A 25,607-nucleotide genomic window follows, 5' to 3' on the forward strand; every position below is an offset into this window, starting at 1 on the left:
CTGTGCCTCCATTTTCCCATCTGTAGAATGGAAATACATCTCTACTGTATAAGGGTATACGGAGGCTTAAATAACGCAAGTAAAGTGCTTTGAGATCTCGGGATGAGAAGCATCATATAATTGCAAAATACTGTTTTTCATAGATATTGCTGAATTTTATTAAACATTCCTAGTAATCCAGCAATTTACAGGAGGCCTATTGTAGTAATCAACCTCCAAATTTATTCCTGTACCCTGGGGCTGACGATCTAAGAAGATGAGCAACATGTAAACAGTTTGGGAGAAATATGCAATAACAAATATAGAATCTTGTAGTATGTGTTGGTACTCTTTGGTTGTTGAGTATCATCCTATTCCAGTTGCCCCTCAGCTGCTTGCTCCTCACCTCTAGTTTCTTGCAGGTATCTCAGCAGAGATGAGCATTGAGAAATATGGAGGAGAAGGAACTTGGCCCTATGGATCAGTTCAGGGAGGATGTTATGTACATATAGGGAGACGTGGAGAATAGTGCTTCATCCATTAGACCACACTCCCATCTCACTATTGATTTCCTGGTACTGTAAATATAGAGATTAGGCCTGATCCAAATGCTGTTGGCTATGTGGAAGTTCAGCTTCAGATCCCAACTATGCAGCATGAACGTACCTATTAGGGCTGTCAAGCGATTAAAAAAATTAATTGCACTGTTAATAATATACCACCATTTATTTAAATATTTTTGGATGTTTTCTGTGTTTTCAAATATATTGATTTCAATTACAATGCAGAATACAAAGTATACAATGCTCACTTTGTATTTATTTTTATTACAAGTTTTTGCACTGTAAAAAGACAAAAGAAATAGTATTTTTCAATTCACCTAATACAAGTACTGTAATGCAATCTCTTCATCATGAAAGTTGAACTTACAAATATAGAATTATGTACAAAAATACTGCATTCAAAAATAAAACAATGTAAAATTTTAGAGCTTGCAAGTCCACTCAGTCCTACTTCTTGTTCAGCCAAACAAGTTTGTTTACGTGTGCAGGGGATAATGCTGCCTGTTTCTTGTTTACAGTGTCACCTGAAATTGAGAACAGACATTCTCATGGCACTGTTGTAGCCGGCGTCGCAAGATATTTGTGCCAGATGTGCTAAAGATTCATATTTCCCTGCATGCTTCAACCACCATTCCAGGGGACATGTGTCCATGCTGATGACGGGTTCTGCTTGAAAATCGTCCAATGCAGTGCAGACCGGCGCATGTTCATTTTCATCATCTGAGTCAGACGCCACCAGTAGATGGTTGATTTTCTTTGTTGGTGGTTCTGGTTCTGTAGTTTACATGTCGGAGTGTTGCTCTTTTAAGACTTCTGAAAGCATGCTCCCTACCTTATCCCTCTCAGGTTTTGGAAGGCACTTCAGATTCTTAAATCTTGTGTTGAGTGCTGTAGCTATCTTCAGAAATCTCACATTGGTACCTTCTTTGAGTTCTGTGAAATCTGCAGTGAAAGTGTTCTTAAAATGAACAATATGTGCTGGGTCATCATCCGAGACTGCTATAAACATGAAATATATGCAGAATATGGGTAAAACAGCAGGGGACATACAATTCTCCCCCAAGGAGTTCTGTCAAAAATTTAATTAACACTTTTTTTTTTTTTTTTTTTTTTAACTGTCATCAGCATGGAAGCATGTCCTCTGGAATGGTGGCCGAAGCATGAAGGGGCATACGAATGTTTAGCATATCTGGCATGTAAATACCTTGCAATGCCAACTACAAAAGTGCTATGCAAATGCCTGTTCTCACTTTCTGGTGATGTTGTAAATAAGAAGAGGGCAACATTATCTCCTGTAAATGTAAACCAAACTTGTTTGTCTTGGCGTTTGGCTGAACAAGAAGTAGGACTGAGTGGACTTGTAGGCTCTAAAGTTTTATTTTGTTTTGTTTTTGAGTGCAGTTATGTAATAAAATCTACATTTGTAAGTTGCACTTTCAGGACAAAGAGGTTGCACTACAGTACTTGCATGAGGTGAATTGAAAAATACTATTTCTTCTGTTTATCATTTTTACAGTGCAAATATTTGTAATCAAAATATACACTTTGATTTCAGTTACAACACAGAATACAAGATATATATGAAAACGTAGAAAAACATTCAAAATATTTAATAAATTTCCATTGGTAGTCTCCTGTTAAACAGTGTGATTAAAACTGCGATTAATCACGATTAATTTTTTTGAGTTAATAATGTGAGTTAGCTGCAATTAATCGACAGCCCTAATACCTACATGTAAATCTTATTTTTGTGTGCATGCACATGTGCTGCAGGATCATGATACAGCCTGGGAAAGGCAGATCATCAGGAGAGCAGTCCAGGAAGGAGCTAGGAACATCTGGCATGGAGCCAATGGAGAGATGAGGCCGGTAATGGGTGGAGGGAAATAGTTGGGAGGTCCATGTGGCTTGTGGTTGGAAAGAAAGTAATGTGTGTGATGGCTTATGGCAGGGAGTTGGGAGCAAGGAAGGAGAAAAGAAAAGTTGGTTGAGTCCCTCTGTATACTACTACTTAGGACAGTGGTCCCCAAACTTTTTCAGTTGTCCCCCTTTACCTGGTCCATGCCCTTCTGGGAGCCATGGTCAGGGACCAGGGCTGGGAGCAGGGCAGGGGCTGCGGTTGGGAACAAGGCTGCGGTCATGGCTAGAGCTGCGGCCAGGAGCTCGGAGCCACAGCTGGGGCTGGGGGCAGGGCTGGGTGGTGCTCCCTCCCCACCCCTAATAGGGGCTGACCAGGGCCCTGCTGTGCTCCCCTGAACATTCCTCCGTGGCCCCTCTAGGGGGGTGTGCCCCACAGCTTGGGGACCACTGCCTTAGAACCTAAGGATGCTATTTGAGAACATGGAAGCCATGTACAGAGAATATTATACTGATTGTTGTCCTAGCTAGATCCACTTCAAAGAAAGTGTGTTAATCATCTAAGACCCTCTGTTGTTTTTTGGGGCTCCATCTTTTCCTTCTCCCCATCTCTGCCAGTTCCAAGGACTGTAGTTGTTGTTAATAATAACACAGTTGTTTCCGCTGTTGCCCCCAAGTCCTGAGGAACCTTGTGGTAGCTGCAGTTTGGAATGCCCATCTGCAGCCAGCTAGGAATCAGGGCAAAAAAGTGTGCATGTGTATTCATGCATTCTCTGCTAGATTTCTAAAGCTGTGATCTAGAACTGGTCCCCTCCCAGATTTTGCACCATGTTTTTCCACTGTTGGGCAGAGCACTTATCTGATTTCCATCTCTTCTGATTGACATGTCTGCTATGAAATGTCAGCAGGAATTCCAGAAAACCAGAAAAAAATTGAATGCAAACCTGTTTGTTAGTGAACACTCCCAAATGAAGCTTTATATCAAATTACACCCTTGTTTAATAGGATGCTAATAGCTTTTCTTTGTTAGCCCTGTATATTTTTATAGATTGAATCATGATCGGACAGGGAATCTGAATATGCTGAGCCATAGAAGCAGAGAGGGGTTTTAGACTCTAAAAGAAAATAAGAGGATGAAGACCTTTAATCTCTTTCCTGGCACTATGGTTGTTAATCAGTTATTTAATTAGAAACTAGTGAATTAAAACCAGTGAGCCAAATACATCCCTGGAGGTACTACAATTCCTTAGAACAGGTGGACTTACCCCGGGAGTGAATATGGCCCACACTTGCTAGTTTCAAGGATACCACTGAGGTAGACACTAGTTCCTCTTGTACATTTGAAAGAACTGCCAACATAAACCTCCTCTAAAATTCCTTATCTGCAACACCTTGATTGGTGAAAGGATAGGTTTGTGGTCAAGGCACTGGCCTGGAAAAATCTGGGTTCAGTTCCTGACTCTGTCACAAATTCACTGTTTGACCTTGGGCAAGTGACTTAATTCCCGAGTCTCCCCTTCCCATCTGTAAAATGGAGATAATGATCTTTTCTTTCTCCCATCCTTTGGCTTACTTAGACTGTAAACTCTTTGGGGAAGAGAGTCTCTCTAACTAGTGCATATACAGCACCTAGCATGATGATGCCCCGATTTCATGTGGCTCTGTTGTAATGCAAATAATAGCTAAAAATGAAAGAAACTTGCTAATGTGAGGTAAATTTTCCATAGTGGAGTTGAAGCTTGCACCTGCAAAATGCCATGAGTAAATCCCACATGTCCCATGGAAATCTGGGAATTGAGTCAGCTGTTCCCAACTGGGTGGATTTAATTGCTGCCTTAGCCCTATGTTGGCCCTCTGCTTTGGGGAGAATTTCACTCAGCTGTGTGCACGTTTACTGTAACTGTTGCAATCCTTGTAATAATGTCTGTAAATGATGTGCACACATTTTTGTGTGTGTGCATTCATTTTGCATTTACAAACCCCAAACACAAGTGCTGATGAGTCTAGCAGCTCATGTCAACAGGGAGACTGTATTAGACTAAGTGAGGGACGGAGCCAATAAAAATGACTTAACAAGACAGCCTCAATGATTCTTGCCTTTTTTTTTCCCCTTCCCACTCCATGGGATTTCTTGACAGTGATGGGTTGCTGTTGACTTTGGCCTCTTTTGCCCTGTGCTGATTTCTAAAGTCAATATGGCCTTTTAAACTAAAATATCCAAACAGAACACACCTGATTTATTTTCCCTATTCCCACACCCCACCCAACCACACTGTCTGTTGCTGGTTTAGGGTGTTGAAAAAGTAAAGAGCACATAGCAGTGGGTGGAATCTTTGAGCTCCTTGCTTTGTGATTTACTTTTTCACTGGGCTTTTATGAACAAACTCTTTTTGGTTTATCTTGAGTTGTTGTTTTTATTCTGGTTTCTTTTTTTCTCCTCATTCGATTGTAAAGAAAACTGAAGGGAACCAAACAAGGTTGGCAGCATGTATTTCTGCAGCCTCTTGACAATGTTTAAGAAGTGTGATTAAGGCACAGTTCTGAGACTCAGGAAACTGGGGTATTCATGGCTCTGCCACAGACTGTGTAAGACCTTTGACCAGTCATGGGGGAAACGAGTGTGCTGATCTCCCTTGAAAATCTGGCCCTTCATTTCTCTTTGCTGTCTTTCATGTCTAATTACATGGTGAGTTCTTTGGGACAGGCACTGTTTCTTACATATATATGTACAGTGCCTAGCACTATCTAAGGTAATTATATGCCCCCCTGTTACCATAATAATGAGGGCCTCACTCTTTAGTATATATATCTTCACAACACTCTCAGAATAGGGAAATACTTATACCCATTTTACAGCAGGAGAACCTGAGGTTCGGCTAAATAAGTGACATGCCCAAGGTCTCTCAGAAAATCTAGGGCAGAGCAGAGAATTGAATCAAGTCTCCCCAAGTTCCCATTGGACCATCCTTGCAATAGGGCCCATATCTCAGTTGTAACTTCTAGATTCTATCGTAATGTGAATAATTAATAACACTACTGTGTTTTGGGTGTTAATTGGATTCCACTGAAACCCACTTTCAATTTTAGCTAAGTTTTTTGTGCAGGAATTTCACTGTCTATTTTTAAATGAGCCCCAAAGTTTGAACTCTGTTGTGGGTTTAGAAGGTGCGCAGAAGGGGAGCCCTGCTCTCACGGGAACTTTTGAGACCCACCAGATCAAGGCTTTCTTGCTGCAGAGACTAGCAAGGCCATAGGAGGGATGTGTGACCATGAGATATGTGAGAGGTGAACTGCGGGAAGGAATGGAGGGGGCAGTGGGAAGGCTTCTATCCAAATAGTGAATTTTAAGCGCTGGGCCACTCTATCTGCCCAGGGCCCCTGCACGCGCACACACCCTGTATGCCTCCATGGTCCTGCATCCACCTTCTGTGCCTTTTCTCCCCTGCCCTATTCCATGCTAACTCCCTTTTGTCCTTCAGAGGTCCCCGCATACCCTGAATCACCCCTCCATGTCTCACCATTGCCCTTCCTCCTCCTCCTGCCTCCCTAGAACCCATAGGGCACCACTCCACGTGTGCACCCTCACCCCGCTCTTCAGCTCCCTCCCCTGGTTCATGTCCCCCCCATAGTATTGCCAACCCTACATGTTCAAAAACCATAAGATTGGTTTAAATATCATGAAATTTTATATATATGGTTTTTCTTTTCCTTTTGGTTCCTGAGCCATTAGGGTGCACTCACATTTTTCAAGCTTTTCTCTGCAACCATGAGAGCTAGAAATTTAACTTAATTTTTAAATGAAAGCAGATATGCTCACATAATCACATGACTCCGGGAGCTGGGGCTTTAAGAAAAAGGAACCAGCTCTTGTGAGACTTGTGATAAAATCACAAGAGTTGGTCACACTGCCTTCTGTATCATGTCCTTTCCCAGATTTGTGCGCCTCCACATTTTCCTTTAATCTCCTACTCTGAAGTCCAGGCTCTGGCCTGTCACCTACCCCCCCACCCTGCCCCATCAGGCTCAATCTACCAGCTGAATTCAGCTTATGTTCATAAACCTTTCTCTGTATGCCCTTAACCCCAGCCCCAACCCTCTCAAAACCACTAAAAGGCCCCTTTCCTCAGCAAGGCCAATGAGTATCTTGGCCAACCATTTTAGGGATATAATTTAATAATATCTAGCTCTTATAGAGTGACTTACAAAGTATCATTATCCCCATTTTACAGATGGGGAAACTGAGACATGGGAGAGGAAGTGACTTACCTAAGGTCACCCAGTGGTCGAGGCAGGAATAGAATCCAGGTCTCTTTAGTCAGTTCCTTTGATCTATCTGCTGGGCCAGAATAAACAACCTCTACTTTTCCAAGCATCAACTAAAGGCGCATTTTCAGAACACCCTCACTTTAAAAGTCCTGCTTTGATATTTACTAAACTTCCCATGAGGGGATACAGTGTGGAGAATTTCAGGAGATTCAACTTCTTTGTAGGGTTCTTAGAGGCGGGATGTGAGAGAGTGTGAGGGTCCAGGAATTTTATTATCTGATGCGACTCCTGCGAATGTCAATGGAATGATTTCTGTTGACATTAGTGGAAACCAGATCCAGCCCACAAAGGGGAGCTAGCTTTAACCAGGGCCAGCTCCAGGCACCAGCATTCCAAGCAGGTGCATGGGGCGGCAGTTAGAAAGGGGAGGCAGTCCCTCCGGCCGCGGCGGCAATTCGCCGGCAGCTTCCCTGCACCGCCCGCTGCGGTGGCAAATCGGAAGCAGCTGCTCCCCTTTGCCATCCGCGGCGGCAGTTTTTTTCAGTGCTTGGGGCGGCAAAAACTGTAGAGCCAGCCCTGGTCTTAACTATGGACCAGCTTGCAATCCCCTTTCTCTCCCCACACCAGCAAGCATTAAGTATTATTGTTATTGGTTCATTGCACTTGCATTCACTGGAAATGCAGCCCAAATAAAGAGACCAAGCTAATGATTCCCTAAAGCAGTAGTTTTCAAGCAGTTGTCTGCAGATCCCTGGGTATCTGCAGACTGTCTGATTTCCAAAGGTGTCTGTACCTCCATTTGAAATTTTTTATGGGTCCGCAAATGAAAAAAGGTTTGAAATCCATTGCCCTCGAGCAAACTCTTCCAGCCGCTGTTGGCAGGTGATTGGTGTGAGGCATGATTAATAGGCAGCGGCTTTGAAAGTGGGCACAGCTAGCAGCAGGATGCAGGAAGCCTGGGTTTTTTCGCAGCTTTACTTTTGACACTTCTGGCCTGATGAGTTAGAGCTTTTCTTCTGTGGCCATTAACTGTGGTCCCACTGCCTGGCCCACCTAGAAAACCCCAAGCAGGAAACAAAATGGAGAGCCCCCTAACTGATTCTCTCCCCCTGCAATACCAGACAGATGTTGTATGCTGTGTGAACCTGCTGCTGCTCTCAGTGAAGTCCATGGCAAAACTCACACTGGCTTTCACGGTAGTAGATCAGGTCCTCTGAGCTAGCATTTCATGATGAGTTAAGATGGGGAGCGTGCTTCTTGTGACTATGTCTTGTACGGGTTAGTGATTGCTAAATGCTTGAGAGAGAGAAGGTAACCCCATACACATAGCCAAAGCCGATTGCGAATGCCCCTGAAAATGCCACCAGATGGTATCGTTGGCATCCCTGCTTGCTCCAGCTCATTACAAATGCACAGCATGTGCCCTTCAGGGCTACTTCACTGTCTGCTTGACTTTTCCTGGCTCCCCATCTCTCTCCATATAGGTCACTAGCATCAGCAACCAGTTTGGCAGCTCTCAATGGCCGGCTGAAAGCACCTCATTTGTAAAACCTGTTGCCTGTTTCAAAGGCTGAGAGCATTTTGTATATGTTAATCTTCAGTGAATTTGCAAAGGAATTGCCCATTTCCTGCCCAAGAAAAGATAGTGTGTGTGTGTGTGTGTGTGTGTGTGTGTGTGTGTGTGTGTGTGTGTGTGAGAGAGAGAGAGAGAGAGAGATAACAAAAAGAAAAGGAGTACTTGTGGCACCTTAGAGACTAACAAATTTATTGGAGCATAAGCTTTCGTGAGCTACAGCTCACTTCATCGGATGCATTTAGTGGGGAAAAAAAAATTTTTTTCCACCAAATGCATCCGATGAAGTGAGCTGTAGCTCACGAAAGCTTATGCTCTAATACATTTGTTAGTCTCTAAGGTGCCACAAGTACTCCTTTTCTTTTTGCGAATACAGACTAACACGGCTGCTACTCTGAAGCGAGCTAACAGTTTTACTAAAGTTTTAGCTAATAAACTACAAGTGTTAAGTGCTATAGCATATACAGTGACTTGCCTAGAATCTCATTCTTAATAAATTTAAATATTTCTAGGGAGAGAGAAATAGAAATGTGAACCAAAACCCATCTCTGAGTTTGCCACTCACCCCCCTCTCTGTGATGGGCTGAAATTGATGCTAAATTTAGTCACCTTGCACTCTGGGAAATTTTGGATTTGGATCTGGATTTTAACCGTCCTACTTCAGAAATGTCCAGGTCAGGGGTTTGTTTTGTTCATATTGCCCTCTCAGTACATAGGAGAGGGAGATGGGCCCTGAATCAAAAACATGATGCCACTAAATTTTGCATGTGGATTCCAACATAGTGACTTGTGCCCATCATACCTCTAATACTTGTAGAACCGTGGTGAGCAATAATTTTTGCAGGGGGGCCACTCCACGAATTTAGGTATGTTGTCACAGGCTGCACGTTTCTACTATATAAATGGAGGGGCTCTGGGGAGGGGAGTTTTGGTGCAGGAGGGAGCTCCGGGCTGATGCGGAGTGTTGAGGTGCAGGTGAGGGGTGTGGGCTCTGGGAGTGAGTTTGGTGCAGGATGGGGGCTCCTGCGTGGGAAAGGGGATTGGGGTGCGGGGGGGGGGGGGGTCTGGGAGGGAGTTTGGGTGCTGGAGGGAGCTCTGGGCTGGTGCAGAGTGTTGAGAGTGCGGGAGAGGGTGAGGGATGTGGGCTCTGTGAGGGAGTTTAGTACAGGAAGGGGTTTTGACCTGGGGCAGGGGGTTGGGGTGCAGGAGGGGATGCAAGGTGCAGGCTCTGGCTGGGAGCCGCTTAGCACAGGTGGCTCCTGGCCCGTGGCTCAGCAGGACTCAGGCAGGCTGCCTGCATGCTATGGCCCCATGCTGCTCCCGGAAGCGGCTGCTGCTGGCACGTCTCTGCATGCCCCTTGGGGGGAGGGGGCAGTGGGTCTCTGTGCACTGCCCATAAGCACCACCACCGCAGCTCCCATTGGCCAGTTTTTGGCCAATGGGAGCTGTGAGGACGGTGCTGGGAGTGGGGTCAGCACATGGAATTGCCTTCCAGGGGTGCGCAGAGACCTGCCAGCAGCAGCCAGCTGCTTCCAGAAGCAGCGTGGGGCCACAGCAGGTAGGCAACCTGTCTGAGTGCCCTGCTGCGCAGTGGAACTTTTAGCGGCCAGCAGATTGCGAGGGAGCAGCCAAAGAGACTGGCGGGCTGGACAGAAATGTTAGATGGGCTGGATCCGGCCCGCAGGCATATTTTGTTCACCTCTGATGTAGAAGGAAAGGGAGACATTCCACTGTGTGAAATATTCCTAAAATAGTTCCATTCCTAGGATCAGATCCTGCAGTAAAGGATTTTTCAAGGAAGATTAGGGTGCACAGAATCATGCCTTTAGAGTGTAAAATAGGATATCAGTTTGGGGCACTCGGTAAGTGATCAATAATGCAGAAGTATGCAATATGTGTTTCTATCATGCATGACTTGACAAGGTATCATTATTAAACAATTTGATCGTCTTTAGACCAGAAATTGTAGAGTGATCTGGCCTGTAAAATGATGTAACTGGATGTTTTAAGATAACTGCTGATTCTTTTTTTTAACTGATTCTACTTTTTTGTTTCAGATGAGACTCCAATTATAGCTGTAATGGTGGCCCTATCTTCCCTGCTAGTCATAGTATTTATAATTATTGTGCTGTACATGTTAAGGTAAGAAACACTTAGCACTCACTTCCGTTATGGGACATTAGTGACATGTTTTCAGTCTCCTTAAGCTAATTAACACAAAGTATTAAGCAGATGGCTTGCAGCTATGCTATCTTGGGCCTTTTGTTCTGTTTCCTAAGCTAAGCAGGGTTGGCTTAGCCAGTATTTAGAAGGGAGACCTCCAAGGACTATGCAGGTAGTGAGCTAGTAATTGGGTACATGATGCTTTTCCCTCTGGATCAGCGTAAAGCAAATCCTCATCATAACGGTAGGAGGTGCTGTGCTACTAAAGATGGATTCTTTGAGATTATAGGTCCTGACTCCTTGTGCCATTAAAAGTCTTTTGATACTTTTGCAAAGGTAAGGGTGCTACAAATCAAATTCTATTTTGGGTAACTCTACTCACTAACTAACTAAAATCCCTCTGCATTTAGAGCTGGAAAAAAAAAATTTTTCACTTCAACCTTGATTCAAAGCCCATTGAAGCCAGTGGGAGTCTTTCTGTTGACTTCAATGAGTTCTGCATCAAGCCTTGAATCAGTGGCCCCATTCTGCACTAGAGATGGGTGCATTTAATCGGTGTGTGAAGTGGTCTCTCTGACCTGGAAAAAGCTTTGGAATCCTTCAGACTGAAAGATGCTGTAGACATGATATATTTTGATATTAGTAAGGCTTTTAACACAGTGCCACATGACATTTTCATAAGCAAATTAGGAAAATGTCTACATGAAATTACTAGGTTTACAATTGGTTGAAAGACTGTACTCAGAGTAATTATCAGTGGTTTGCTATCCGACTGGGAGGTCAACTTGGAGTGAGTGTTTATTTACCTCCAGTAAACATTTTATTTAATTACTGGAATGTTTAATCGATTTAAAAAAAAAAAAAAGCAGTTTCCTTTGGTGATGGGAAAATTCCCTTCATGTCTTGGCTTGGGCCCAGTGCAGCCCCGATGGAAGTAAATGGGAGGTTTGCCTTTGATTTCAGCATAAGCATGATTTGGGCCCTGGCCACATGGAACTTCAGACAACTGTTAGCTCTTATAAAGCAATGTCAGTAGCCTCTCTCTTTCCTGCCACTTACAGGCCTTGATTCAGCAAAGTAGCTAACCCTGAGGGCATGGCTACACTGAAAACTTCAAAGTGCTCCCACAGCAACGCTTTGAAGTGCGAGTGTGGTCGCGCATGAGGGGATTAGCTCAGAGCGCTGGGAGCCTGTTCACACTAGCGCTTAAAAGTGCTCGGGCTTGCTGCACTCGGGGGTGATTTTTCACACCGCTGAGCCAGCAAGTTAGAGTGCTATAAAATGTAAGTGTAAGTGAATGCAAGTGTAAGCCAATGGGACTTAAACATGTGCTTGAAGTAAAAAGTGCCTGATTAAATGTTTTGTTGAATAGGAATTAATTTAATCACGTATTTAAGTGCTTTGCTGAATCAGGCCACAGAACATATACTTCTGGGGTACTCCGTACTTAATGCCTGTCATTCTCACTCACCTCTTCATTAAGCTTCTAGAATCCTTTGAATCTCAGCTGATTGAAGATTAGATGTGTGTCTGTGTTAGGGTTTTCTATCGCTCCTATCACCATAGTATCTAAGCGCATGTGATGTTAATGAGCGTGTGATGGTGAATTCATGAAGTTTTCAGAAAGGGAACTGCTGCAGCTTCTCGTCTCCAATGGGGTCAACAGGCATTGTCAACTGACTTCTGCAGAAGCAAATTTGCTCAGCCATTTCTTACAAGATGCCATAAGTATCTGCTAAACTATGGTACAGATCCCCAAGACAGCTGTTCTGAAGCTTGGTAATAACTGATTTATGCCTGAAGAGGCCACATTGTGAATATGGAGGTCACTGTGTTTATGGGAACAGAGCCCTGCTTCTCTTTTGGGCTGTGCTGTTAATGACTAGGTATGTGAACTAGTGATCTGAGCACCAAATCGGGAGCCAGGAGCTCCCCAGTGTTAATCTTAGTTCTGCCACTGACACACTCTCTGACTTTGGCGCCTCTTTCCCTGTGTGTAAAATAAGGAAAATCCTACTTCCTACAGTGCATGGGGACAGTGAATCTTGCATCCAAATTCTGTCCTAAGTTACAACCTATATGACCCCAATAAATTCCTTCAAAGATGTAAAGTACTCAGGACTGGATGAGAGGTAGTATTCTTATTTATAAGAAATCTCAAAATAACTGTGACTCCAAGATTAAAAGCTGTTGAGCAACAAGGGGGAGAAGAAACACATAGTGAAACTTGGGTATATTTCTCACCCAAATAAATCAATCTTAGCTGATCTTCTTGGATGGGCAGCTTCTGATTTTCTGAACTCTCTCCTTCATTAGGTTTAAGAAATACAAGCAAGCTGGGAGCCATTCCAACTCATTTCGCTTGTCCAATGGCCGAACAGATGACACAGGTGAATTTTTGCCTTCCATTCTCAGTGATCCCCCACCCCTGCCTCTCCTGGAGAGAATGTGGCTTTTGTCTTCCTCTAGGGACTAGTTCATATAATGGGTTAATGAGTTTGCTTCAGCTGCTCAATTGGTGACATTTTCCATAAGCTCAAGCAGGCTGTTGAAGGTCTTGAGTTCAAATCTTGTTGGGTTGGTTATAAAAGACTAAAGGAGCTCATTTGTTAGCTTAACACAGAGGAGGTTGAGAAATTACTTGATCAATCTACAGGTACCTACATGGGGAGCAGAAACTTGATGATAGAATGCTTGCCAATCTAGCAAACAAAAATATAACAAGAAACACTGCCTGGAAGTTGAAGGTAGACACATTCAGACTTTAGAAATAGGCTGCAAACGTTTAACAATGAGAGTAATTAACTATTGAAACAACCTCTCAAGTGTTGTGGTAGATTCTCTGTCACTAGCAATTTTTAAATCAAGGTGAAATGTTTTTCTAAAAAATCTTGCTCTAGTTCAAACAGGAATTAATTCAGGGAAGTTCTCTGGCCTGTGTTATACAGGAGGTCAAACTGAATGATCACAATGGTCTCTTCTGGGTTTATAATCTATATATAATGATACTAAGTATAGCACCTCCTTGTAGTTTTCATTAAACTGGTACAGCTCTCCCCCAGTTTTTGGAGTAAATTACATTGTCCCCTTTTCTACTGGGATGAAAAAATGTGTTGGTTTCCATGTATTGTAGAGATTAATTTGTTTATAAAATATAGCTATACTTCCACTGTTTATCATTGTGCTTGGTTGCAGCTAAACAGAGCTTAGCTAGTTAGCTGTTGCATGGGAATCCTCCAAAGAAAAGCTAAATATTTCTTTCTTCTGAGCCATCCCTGCTCCAAATACTCCTGGAAGGCTGTTTGGCTCAAGGTGTCACATTGCATGCTAGAGTCTGTGGTTTAGTTGACTACACCTCCATATGAAGAATTAATGGCAGCAGTTAGTTCATTTTATGGTAGTTAGATGCAGTCTTCAGGCTCCTGGGAGGTTGTCTATGCAGCCCTCAGTTGGGTAAAAGTTTGGGCACTGAAAAATGTGCGTGCACACATTTTCACAGAATTTTTTTTTTTTTAATTTTGATCAGCTCTGAGATCATTCTGCTCGTTTGCAAAATTGAAATTGTTGATTTTTCAGAATTTTGCATGGAATCGTTTACCCAAGATGACATTTCTCAAGTTTTGAAAAAAACTGAACATTTTCAAAAAAAAAAAAAAAAAAAAAATTTTAAAAAACACAACTCTCAGGAAATGTTCCCCTTCCTTTTTCTGCGGTTGACTTGCTTTGTGACTTTGGGCCAAAAGTTTCACAGTTGGGTGCCTGAAGTGGTCACCTAAATAAGAGCTGTAATGTGTGCTCTGCGCCTCCAAATTCTGTTTAGGTCCTTGAACTTGAGCCCATCTGCATGGTATCAGAATACCTTTCAGTAGCACATTAAGCCTAAAAATCAGCCTCTGTTTATTTTGGTGCTTAAGGTCTTGACTGTATAAGAAACTTATACCGGTATAAACTAAGCTGTGTATTTAAATTGCTATGCTTACACAGATATAACCCCCATGTTGCCACTCTTACTCTGATGTGAGGGCCTTTTTTTTGCTTAGCTAATGTTGCTTGGAAAACAGTTTCTACATAACCAAAAAAAGCTACTCTTCTACCAGAGCGCATGTTTCCATGTGGGAGAGTTATAAAAGTAGAGTGTATAGTATGACTGATAAAACTTTCCCACATAGACAAGGCCATAGTATGAATGTAAGTGACTTAACTTTAGGTATCCAGGGTTGAAAATTTAGCCTTGATTGTACTCTGTTGTAGTTCTTTAAAATGGGGACAATAATACCCACCCCACCGGGATGTTGAAAGAGTTACTTGGTTAATGTTTGCAAGGATGTCCCAATGCTTTGCATGGCAGATCCTGTAGAAGGAGGAAAGGGTAACTATCATTCTGTCAGAGATGCAGAGTTGTCCTGAAAATTTACCAAACATAATACAGGAGTTCCCTTCACTCAGCTTTGCCAGGACGATGCCAGTGGAGAAATGAACATAGTTGTAATAGCATGTGTGATATTGCAGAGCCTCAGAGCATGCCACTGCTTGCCCGATCTCCCAGCACCAACAGGAAGTACCCACCACTACCTGTGGATAAATTGGAAGAGGAGATTAACCGGCGAATGGCAGATGACAATAAGCTCTTCCGGGAAGAATTCAACGTGAGTGCTTTGTTGTTCCCTCTCTTCTGAACACTGTTCAGTCATGCCAGGGGATTGCACTGGGTTGAACAATGAAAGGGGTGTTTTGTTCACCTGGTAGAAGTACTTACTGTAGCAGATTGAGCCAAACCAGTCCAGACTGCCATTCACTTCTCAAGCTAATGAAGACAGTTTCTCTGTAGCTCTGCAAAGCAAGCAATATTAGATGTGGTTACAGTAATTGTAACCAATCTATCGCCCATTAGGAACTTCACCGTTGTTGCTATTCATGTCAAGGCCACCCAGAACTTCACAGTTACAAGGATAGAATTCTCATCTTCCTGTCTCCTTAGCACAGGCCCCAACTGCTTGAGCTAAAAGGGCAGCTGTTGGAGGTATAGGGCCTATGACCTACAGTGGGGCAGTCTGATCTTATCCAGCAGGGGGCAGTGGTGCACAGACACACCAACCAGTTTTTTACAGAACAAGTAGGTTGATACATTTCTGGCTGGGCAACATGGGTCAGAAACAGTGAAGAGGGTGTCCCTCTCTTTCTGTGTTTGAAAGAGTACCCTGTTTATGTGGCTGTCGTCCACCCGCCCAGCTGCTCTGGATCAACAGGGCTGCCAGCTTTCCCCAACTTGACCAGCTGCTTGAGCCCCCTCCAGATTCCTTCACTCCCTCTTTCCCTGCATCTTCCTGTTTTCTTTGTTAAAATAAGTCCCTGCATTATTTATTTAAACCCAGGGCTTGACAATAATTCTATTTCCATTGGGGGTTCCTTCTTCTCTGTACCATTTGCAGCAATGTTCATTGTTAGCCGCAATGGGATGATTACATGAATGAAGAGGTGTAATTGTGCTGATAAGACTAGATAATGAATAGGTCTCTGTTTCCAGTAATAGGAGTCCAGCTTCAGAAGAGCTGGCCCTGGAGCATCACAAGTGGGATTCCATATTATCTGGGCCTGTAGAAAACTAATGGAAAGCAAGCCATGTCTAGTGATTTAGACAGTGGGACTAAGAGTGAGCAGATGGGGAGTCTATTCCCAACTCTGCCCCCTGACTCTGAGTGACCTTGGACAAGTCCCTTCAGCCTTCTGTGTTTGTGTATCCTCCTACAAAGCAAAGATAAGAACACCCATCTGTACTCCACAGAAGTGGATGAGGCTTAATTCACTATTTAGAAAATATTTAGAGACTGACTGCCAGAAACTGGGACTGGGTGACAGTAGATGGATCACTCGATATTGTCCTGTTCTGTTCATTCCCTCTGAAGCATCTGGCACTGGCCACTGTCGGAAGACAGGACACTGGGCTAGATGGACCCAGTGTGATGTGACCCAGTGTGGCCAGTCTTATGTTCTTAATCTCAAATAGAAGGTGCTATAGACAAGACCCTGTGTATGCTGTGGTTTCATCACTGTGGAACTGGGCTCTAAAATGTAAGCTTAGTTTTTCTAGTCTTTATGGCTGCAAAGAGAACTTTAAAAACATGACATGGATGTTAAAACAGTGCAGTGTTGCCCTCCAGAGTCTACAGACTGCCAGAAACAGGAGCTGTAAGTGAGAAAGAAACTATCCTAATTATTTCAATGTAGTGTTAACTCAGAAACCTAATGGTGCCAATTGAAACATCAGCACTGCTATCGCTTTCATCACCAGTCATTTCTGCTGACATATCCAGGTATTGGGTTTATGTCACAATCCCAAATTGTCTCCCATGCCTCCCAAAGTGCCTGCACTCAGCTGTCCCATGTGCAGTGGCAAAACCTATAGCTTTCCATGACAACACCGCTGATGCAGTTAAACCTTGCCAATAGAAATATCTGTGGCATGCTGAAAATTAATAATGTAGGGGGCAAAGTAAAATAACTGAATTAAGTATCAAAATAAATTGCTTAGGAGCTGCTGTATTGCATGGATTCTCCATTGTCATGATTAATAAAGAAAATCTTCGAGAACTGCTACAGGATTTTCAACACTGAGTTGCAGAATTTAGGTCCAGTTTTCCCCAGGATACACAAGCCTGTAGAATTACAATACCTTACTATTAGACAAACCCACCAAAATGCCTTGTGCCCTAGCCAAAAATTTCCCCTCTCCCAACTGCTGTTGGGCCAGTTGTTTGCTGCCTTGCACCACAGAAGTGGCTGCATTTCAGTAATTGAGTATTAGTGTAGTCAGTAAACTTCTTTGGGATCATTTCTAATGAAATGTGAATTGCACCCTGGACTTTTATCCCCAAAGCACAGGCCTCTATCTTTTGAGCTAAAGGAATAACTCTTTAGTTGGTAGCAGCAGTAGGTTCTTATCCTCTTGTGTGGACAGCCAGTAGAGGAAGACGTAACACCAGCCGGTAGGGGAAGACACTGAGCTAATGGGCTACATAAGATCACTAATGCTGAGAAACCTGACACTTCCTCCCCTCAGTTTTAAATACCTGCTACTTCCCCCAGTTGTGGACGAAATCACATTGTGATCATATCTGATCTACTGTGATTGAAAGTTGTCACCCTCTGCTGCCTATTTGGTGGCTTGCATGGAACAACTCGGTAGGTCTCATTTGGTCTGCTTCACAGCACTAGCACATTAAGCTCCATCTGGCCATCTTGCCAGAGAGGCCCAGGATTGCATGAGCTGTGGAGAATGAATCCCCTGTGACACCTGGGAAGGGGTCTATCCAGGTCAGGGTTGGAGTGAAATGGCAGGACAGCGTGGGGGAAGATTGCTCAGTTGCTGTTTGTGCTCTGTGGAGAGATGACGTTACTTTCCAGGGCTGTCAGGCTGCTATCTTTGAATCAACACTCAATTCACTTGACTATTTTTTAAAGAAGAAAAGTCCATAGCCCCTGGGCCCAGTATTGGCTCATGGCACCATAGAATGTTCCACCTATCTGATATGGGGTGGGGGTGACTAATGGGATATGGGGTGACCAGCCAGCTCCAAACCCTAATTCAGTCTGATGCATCACTGGTAGCATTTGGGATCTGTCAACCTGAGGTAACAGGAAAAGAGCCGAGCGGCACCTACCCTGTCTCAGATGTGCTGATGGGATGGTCTGGTTTGTGTTGGAGGAGGATTTGCTGCCACCTTGTGTTTCTGGATAAAATAGCACCTTATTTCATGTTAGGTTGGGGGGGCCAATCTGTGGCTCCGGAGCCACATGCAGCTCTTCAGACGTTAATATGCGGCTCCTTGTATAGGCACCGACTCTGGGGCTGAAGCTACAGGCGCCAACTTTCCAGTGTGCCGGGGGGTGCTCAATGTTCAACTCCTGGTTCTGCCACAGGTCCTGTCCCCACTCCACCCCCTCCCCTGAGCCTGCCGTGCCCTCGCTCCTCCCCACCAGAGCCTCCTGCATGCCACGAAACAGCCGATTGGGAGGTGCGGGGAGGGAGGGGGAGGTGCTGCAGCAGGGCTGCTGGTGGGTGGGAGGCGCCAGGAGCAGGGCGGGGGAGCTGATGGGGGCTGCTGACATATTACTGTGGCTCTTTGGCAATGTACATTGGTAAATTCTGGCTCCTTCTCAGGCTAAGGTTGGCAACCCCTGTGTTAGGTGAAGATTTGCTCCCTGCAAGGAGCCCTTAGCTTGCATAAACAGTTATCTGAGCCTCTATTCCATCGCTTTCCTCTCCATCTAGACGGGCTCATTTTTCATTAACCATTTTCCATCTTGAGATGTCTGTGTTCAGAAATGAATTGCCTCTGTGAATGGTGCTAGCAGAGACATGCTGTCCTGCCATGCTTCAGTAGCAAGAGAGTATCTACAGATCCTAAAGCACTTCACAAAAGGGACTCGGCATTATTGGAACTGTGAAACCCTAATAGCTCATTTGTGACTCTGGCTTTGGGAGAAGGGATGGGGAGATGGTGGAGGATTGCGAGCCTCAAGTGTAAGGGGGCTTCCCCTTGCCAACCTTTCTAAGGGTCTCCCACTGTACCCATGTAAGAGCTCAACAGAGCAGAGTTGCAGTAAGCTGAGCCCTGGCTGTTTCCCATGATCCCTTTGTTACAGGAGCATGTGCTGCCCTTTTGCTCTATGTACCCCCTCCCACTCTTCTCCTGATCTAGCCTGCTTCTCTGAAGGGCACAGGAAGATGAGCCTTGAGCATTTCACTTTGACAGGGAGCGGAGGGAGGGAGCAGAGTTTGCCTAGAAGTTAGAGCAGGGGTCTGGGAGTCAGGACTCCTGGGTCCTATTCCTAGCTCTTCCAGTTGTCATTTGTGTCATTTCCATTGTGTCCTCTTCGGTGAATCATGTAACCTCTGTGCCTCATTTTCCCTCAAATGAGAGGCTACTGACTTACCACCTTTGAGATCTTGGATGAAAGACCCTCGAGATACAGCAGGGCTCATCACTGTATAGAATTGCTGATTGGTTTGTGTTTACTACAATGACATGCTCTTCCCCAACCCTGCGTACAGTGGAAGTATAACAGGAAATCTCATTTCTCCTGCCCTTACAGGCTCTCCCAGCATGCCCCATCCAGGCCACATGTGAAGCTGCCTCCAAGGAGGAAAACAAAGAGAAGAACAGATATGTGAACATTTTGCCCTGTATGTATTTGCTCCCAGTGCAGCTTCATTGAGGCTTGTGTGGGTGGTGTAGCCAATTGCGGCTGACGCTGCTGCTGTAGACCTTTTTCTCCATTCTGTATGGCTGTGGTGGACAGAAGTGGGGCGTGTAATAGGCCTGCTGAGCAGCGATTGCTAACTAACAGGAAACCACGTACAAGGGGCTGAGTTAAAGCAACAGAAGAGGTGAGGTTGATTCCCACCACTGTGTGCAGGCTGCTTCATCCAATCTAGGTCCAGTTAATAATAGTCGAAAGAGCTCCCTGCAGCTGTAGCCCAAGCGGGAAAGACTCAGGCCAGTTTCTATTGAACAGGTGTCCATGCTGTTGTAATGCCCCAGTGACAAAGATAGAATGGGTCCTGGAGAGTGAATTCCCCTCTCACTCCTAGAGCTTGTGTAGACTAGGATTTAAAGTGTGATGTTTGCACTTCTTAGCTAACACACGCTAGCTAACACATTTGAAAAGTCTAGTGTAGACCAGGCCAACTGCCTTTTAATACATGCTAAACTGGTCAAGTTATAGCCTGGAAGGATGCAGGTGTACACCATAGGCAATAGCTAGAGCACCGGTCATGGTGGGAGGGTGAGGAAGATATAAAATTAAACTGGACAGGAGGCCAAGAACTCTCAATTGCCTGAATGTAACTGAAGAGAGAGAATGTATTTGCATGGTCAAGGGTTGGATGAGCACTGGGCATGGAACCCTCTTGAGTTTATACGCTCTGCAGAATTTATCACATCTCTAGGCTTAAGTACATGATGATTTCAGTGCATAAAGCTTTCTACAAATGCAGTGAAGTGAAACCTTGGGAACCTATTCAGCCAAAGGCTTCCTCTACCTGAAGCACCAATCAGATAATCTGCTTCCTCTGGATATAGAAGTTCATTAACATCTATTTAGTTTTTAATGCATAATTTTGATTTTTCTCTAGATGATCATTCCAGGGTTCATCTGACTCCCATCGAAGGTGTCCCGGATTCTGATTATATTAATGCCTCCTTCATTAATGTAAGTTCTGGCATGGACTTTGTTACTGATTGGTTTGAAAGGTACCCGGTCCTGTGATGGCCTGTTTCACTTGGAGTGAGGCTAGCCATTAGGCATGTGCCTTACGTGGAGTGTGGTTAAAGTCAAGAAAGGGACTGCTAAGAAACGGCCCCTTGGTACTGCCTCTCTCTCTTCCTCTCAGACTCATGTCTGCTTAGTTCACTAGCCAAGCGTTGTTATGCCATTGTCAGTGCTGTAGCGTCAATACGGCTATGGGAGAGAGAGCTGTGTTCTGTTCTGCCTCATATATCCACAAAGGGAATGTGGTCTTAGAGCAAAGGGCTGAGAGCCAACACCACTGTTCCTTGCTCTGCTGCTAATCTGCTGTGTGACCTTGGTCACGTCTCTCTGTGCCTTTGTTTCCCCATCGATAACACCTAACTCACTGCGATGTTGTGGAGCTTAGCTTTCATGTTTGGAAAGGGCTTTGTGGTCATCCCTGGTTGAAAGACAAATTTTAAGTGAAGGTGATTAGCCATTGGAACAAACTCCCTGGGGAAGTGGTGGATTCTCCATCTTTTGATGTCTTCAAGACTGGATGCCTTTCTGAAAGACATGATTTAGTTGAGCACCAATTACTGGGCTCAATGCAGAGGTAAATGAGTGAAGTTTTCTGGCCTGTGTTATTCAGGAAGTCAGCCTAGATGATCTCATGGTCCCATCTAGCATTTAAAATCTATAAATTACTGAGGACCCAGTCCTGCAATCCCTCCATGTTGAGAGCTCCCTTTGTAGCCAGGGGGAGCCATGCAGCCAAAGGGCTTGCCGGATTGGGAACAAAGTGCATGAAAAACCAAACAGCTGGCCAGCTAAATTCTGCTTACAGCATCTTTGGGCATGCTCTGCTCCCATTAGAGTCAATGGAAATTTTGCTGTTGACTCAGATGAGATAAGGAGATCATGGCTTTTGCTAGTGAAACATGGTGATGTGGATAGAAAAAACATAGCTTGATTTTTCAGATGTCCGGTTGAGTTTGCAGCCCCATTTCCTTGACAGATACCTGTTTTGATGCATGAAATGTGTCCCTTTCTGTAACAGGTCATTGAGTGAGCAGTTAATCCAGAGTCCTGTCTATAGAGTTACTCCCAGAGCTCAGTTTCCCTTTAAATAAACAATAAAGCATAATCATTGCACAAATGAGTGTTACTAGAGAGAACAGGGATGATCTTGTGGGTAGGACACTGGCCTGGGACTCGGGAGATTTGGGTTCAGTTGCTCTCTGCTATTGACTTCCTATGTGACCTTGGGCAAGTCATTTAATCTGTGCTTCCCATCTGTATAATGGAGATAACAGTACTTTATTTTCTCCCACTGTTTGTCTGTTTAGATGGTAGATTTTTTCAGGGAAGCGACTGTTTTACAATGTATATGTACAGTACCTAGCCCAACAGAGCCCCAAATCATTTGGGTCCTATTGGTGCTAACGTAATGCAGATAATAAATAGTAGCAATAATAACTACTAAGAGGAGCAATATGTACTCCACGTATTTTAAATGGAGCATTAATGCACCAAAAGAAAAGCAAGGCGACAGGAATGGTGTTCAAAACATGAAATTCATTTTATTCTCTCCAAAATACAAATCGGCATCAACAAGAAAATCTAAGAACCCTTTAAACACTCTAGCCAGGAGCCTGCAGGGTATCTGCTGACTTGTGTGGGCGCTGAGTGGTGCTCAAACTGTGGTATCTGAGCTCAGCTGCAAGGTTTTCACACATCCCTATGACTGTGCTTTGGGGGAAATTCCTCATTTCAGGCCATTTGATGGGCAAATTCAATGACTCCCCGGATCATAAACGGCCAGACTGTGCTTCCTTCAGGGAGGGGATCCTCTGGGCATGGTCTTTGCCTGGCTTGGGCACCCTTTCTCCGACCAGAGCCTGCTGGGCCCATGCTGATGGGTTTGGGAATTGGACTGGTAGTTGGGAAGAGTGGGCGGGTCAGCAGTGGAGTAAGTGAATGTCAGCTCAGTTTATTAACCACTTGGCAACACGTCATGATTCCTGGTCTCCCGTACACTCTGCTGTATTGCATTCTTAGCATGTCTGCTTAAGCATGGGGTCAGGGATTCCTAAAGCCTTTCTCTGCCCTTTCTGCTAGAAGCACACCCAGAGCACTTCCATTCCACATGTAAAGCCCAGCACCATCTACTGGTGGAATAATGTATAATGTTTGTAATACCTCTTGTCATCCCAAAGGATTCCCAATTTATTTTGCAATTTTAGGAGAGATTAGATTAGGGTAGAGAGAGTTTGTAAAATGCTATAGGATCCTTCAAGATGAAAGTTTTTGCATTATAAATATGGATCACTTCACCCACCATGGGACTGCAGCCATCTCTGGAGTGCAACACATTAACTGCTTTTTAATAGCTTACAGCTGGATAAAAAGAAAATGAACACCATATGCAATTGAAACTGCATTGTGATTGCTGCTAATGGGGAAAGATTTTCTTCAACTCTGAGAGCTAGGATTTAACAGGTCACTCTGCAGCACTAATACAAGGGTCAGCAGAGTTGAGAGAGCAATGCTGTGTGCTCTCAAAATGCACAGTGAAGGGCATCCTTGTATGTTTGCTGATGTGAACACAGAGCACAGTGCTAGAGGGAGGCTGAGATGCACCCAGCTTCCTCTTGGAGGAGGGCTGCTCTTTCATTGTGATGTTCCTTTCTCTTTTTGTGTCTCTGCAGGGGTACCAAGAAAAAAACAAGTTTATTGCTGCACAAGGTAAAATCTCTAGTTACTGTGTCAAGACAGCATCAAGCTGATGGGGTAATTCTTCCTTGATCTATGAAATGGTGAAATTTTACCTGTGGCTCAACAGCCCTGGACCCATCATCTTGGTCAAAATCCAGGGAGTCTGAGATGGAAATATAGGAAATGCCATAGTATGGACAGCTTGTAAGCCCATGTACAAGTTTAGTGCTGATGTGTCAAAGGAAGGTATTGAACTCCAGGAACCTATCTCTGCACTATTGGATCTTGGGGAGGAAGTCAAGACAGTCCCTTCTTGACCTCAGCTGGTGGTCAGCTTGTGCCCTGAAGTATGAGGATCATGGTTACTGTGACAAAGTTCCTCCTCTACCTTTGTGGGTCTTGCGCTTATTGGCGGATTTGCTCGCCTTTGGAGATTCATGGCAGCCCTCAGTTTGGCCATTTTCATGAACCCACAGCTCCACTCCTCCAGTATCAAGTAGGGAGTTGTGGGGGATGGGGGGATCCCGGGCCCACCCTCTACTCCGGATTACAGCCCAGGGCTCTGTGGATTTCAGCTGTCTACAGTGGCTCCTGTAACAGCTGCGTGACAGCTACAACTCCCTGGGCTACTTTCCCATGGCCTCCTCCCAACACCTTCTTTATTCTCACCACAGGACCTCCCTCCTGGTGACTGATAATGCTTGTACTTCTCAGTCTTCCAGTAGTGCGCCTCTTGCTCCCAGCTCCTTGCACATGCATCACAAACTGAAGTGAGCTCCTTTTTAAACCCAGGTGCCCTGATTAGCCTACCTTAATTGATTCTAGCAGCTTTTTGATTGGCTGCAGGTGTTCTAATCAGCCTGTCTGCCTTAATTGTTTCCAGAAAGTTCCTGGTTATTCTAGAACCTTCCCTGTCACCTTACCCAGGGAAAAGGGACCTACTTAACCTGGGGCTAATACATGTGCCTTCTTTCACTCTCCTGTAGCTATCTGGCCTGACCCTGTCACAGTACTTACAACCCCATGTCCCTGCGAGTGTAACTGCCGGGCTGTTGTGATTCATATAGGCCTGTAACCCTTTCTGGTGTAAGCTATTGGACTCAGTTAAATCTCATAATAAAAACACAGGAATCCTCTGATGTGAAGACAGTTTCAGGCTTATTTGGTCTAATCTCCACTCCTTTTCTACATCAGTAGACAATGGTGTATCAACAGAGAAAAACTTAGTTGCAACATTCACTATGGCGAGATTTTTCCTTCCTGACAGGGGGAGGAGTGTTGGATACTAATAAGGGGCGAGTTTCTCAAAATTTGCCAAACGCTGCTGGTTTCCCACCCCCACAAGTCAGTCTAGAGCGGGGGTTGTGCACCATCTGTACCTCCTTGGCACTAGTGGATTTGCAGCATTGTATGTGGTACTAACCCCTCTGCTGTGCCCAGCAGACTGTGGCCCTAAAGCCATGGGAGGACCATGTCAGTAAAGGAGGCAGCTCTGGTGGTGTAGAGTGTCACAGCTCCTACCCTACCCCATCACTCTTTATCCATGCTACTGGCATAGGGGGCTTCCCTACACACTGCTGATCACCACCTGCTGTAACAACCCCATGGGCCGGTGGCAACTGTTGTAACTTGGAGCAGTCTTACAGCTAAGTAATGTTAGTGGATGAGCCTGCCATTCAGCCAGCCCAGCATAAGGGATGGCAAAGCTTGTGTTGTGTGTTGCCCAGCTATAGCCTGGAGTTTGGGTCAGGATGTTTAGGTACAGTTCAGCAGCTTGTCTGTTGGGCAGTCAGTAATGACTCTTACGAGAGAGCCCTGCAAATCCGCAAATATCCTCTTTATAGCCGCAGATATCCACATCTGTGGACCATTTTTGTGGATCGCAGATCAGATGCAGATATAAATTTTGTATTGGCGCAGGGCTCTACTAATTAGGACCAAATTTAAGGAAGATCTTGCAGTTAAAGCACAGGACTGGCGATCAGGATTCCTAGGTTTTGTTTCTGGCTCTGCCACAGATTCCCTTTGTGACCTTGGGCAAGTAATTTCATTGATTTGTGCCTCAGTTTCCCCCTCATATTTATTTTAGCTTTCATTGCTACAAATGTAATTACTGGTCATAAAATGTATCCAGTCCCTTTAATACAGCAATATATTAGAGGAATTTTAATGCCCTTTGCTGCCACTTAGTGGGGGAAAAAGTAGAAAACTTATTACATTGCTGCACAGTCATTACCAACTTTGTATGTGCCTTTCCC

General features: G+C 44.5%; 1 protein-coding gene across 5 annotated transcripts in view; it reads left to right on the top strand.

Annotated features, from left to right (window-relative positions):
- PTPRA (protein tyrosine phosphatase receptor type A) overlaps positions 1–25,607 on the top strand; it is a 258,209-nt gene that overhangs the window by 212,490 nt on the left and 20,112 nt on the right. For 3 of the 5 annotated variants that reach the window (XM_043512765.1, XM_038398352.1, XM_038398351.1), the window contains 6 exons: positions 10,296–10,380; positions 12,718–12,791; positions 14,911–15,047; positions 19,495–19,585; positions 20,537–20,613; positions 23,343–23,379. In XM_043512765.1, the coding sequence (XP_043368700.1) occupies positions 10,296–10,380; positions 12,718–12,791; positions 14,911–15,047; positions 19,495–19,585; positions 20,537–20,613; positions 23,343–23,379 (501 nt within the window). Of the gene's footprint in view, positions 1–10,004; positions 10,101–10,295; positions 10,381–12,717; positions 12,792–14,847; positions 15,048–19,494; positions 19,586–20,536; positions 20,614–23,342; positions 23,380–25,607 lie in introns of all 5 variants that reach the window. The other 2 variants (XM_043512763.1, XM_043512764.1) reach the window with 2 other exon arrangements.

The sequence above is a fragment of the Dermochelys coriacea genome, chromosome 4 (genome assembly GCF_009764565.3).
Source record: "Dermochelys coriacea isolate rDerCor1 chromosome 4, rDerCor1.pri.v4, whole genome shotgun sequence".
Lineage (NCBI taxonomy): Eukaryota > Metazoa > Chordata > Testudines > Dermochelyidae > Dermochelys > Dermochelys coriacea.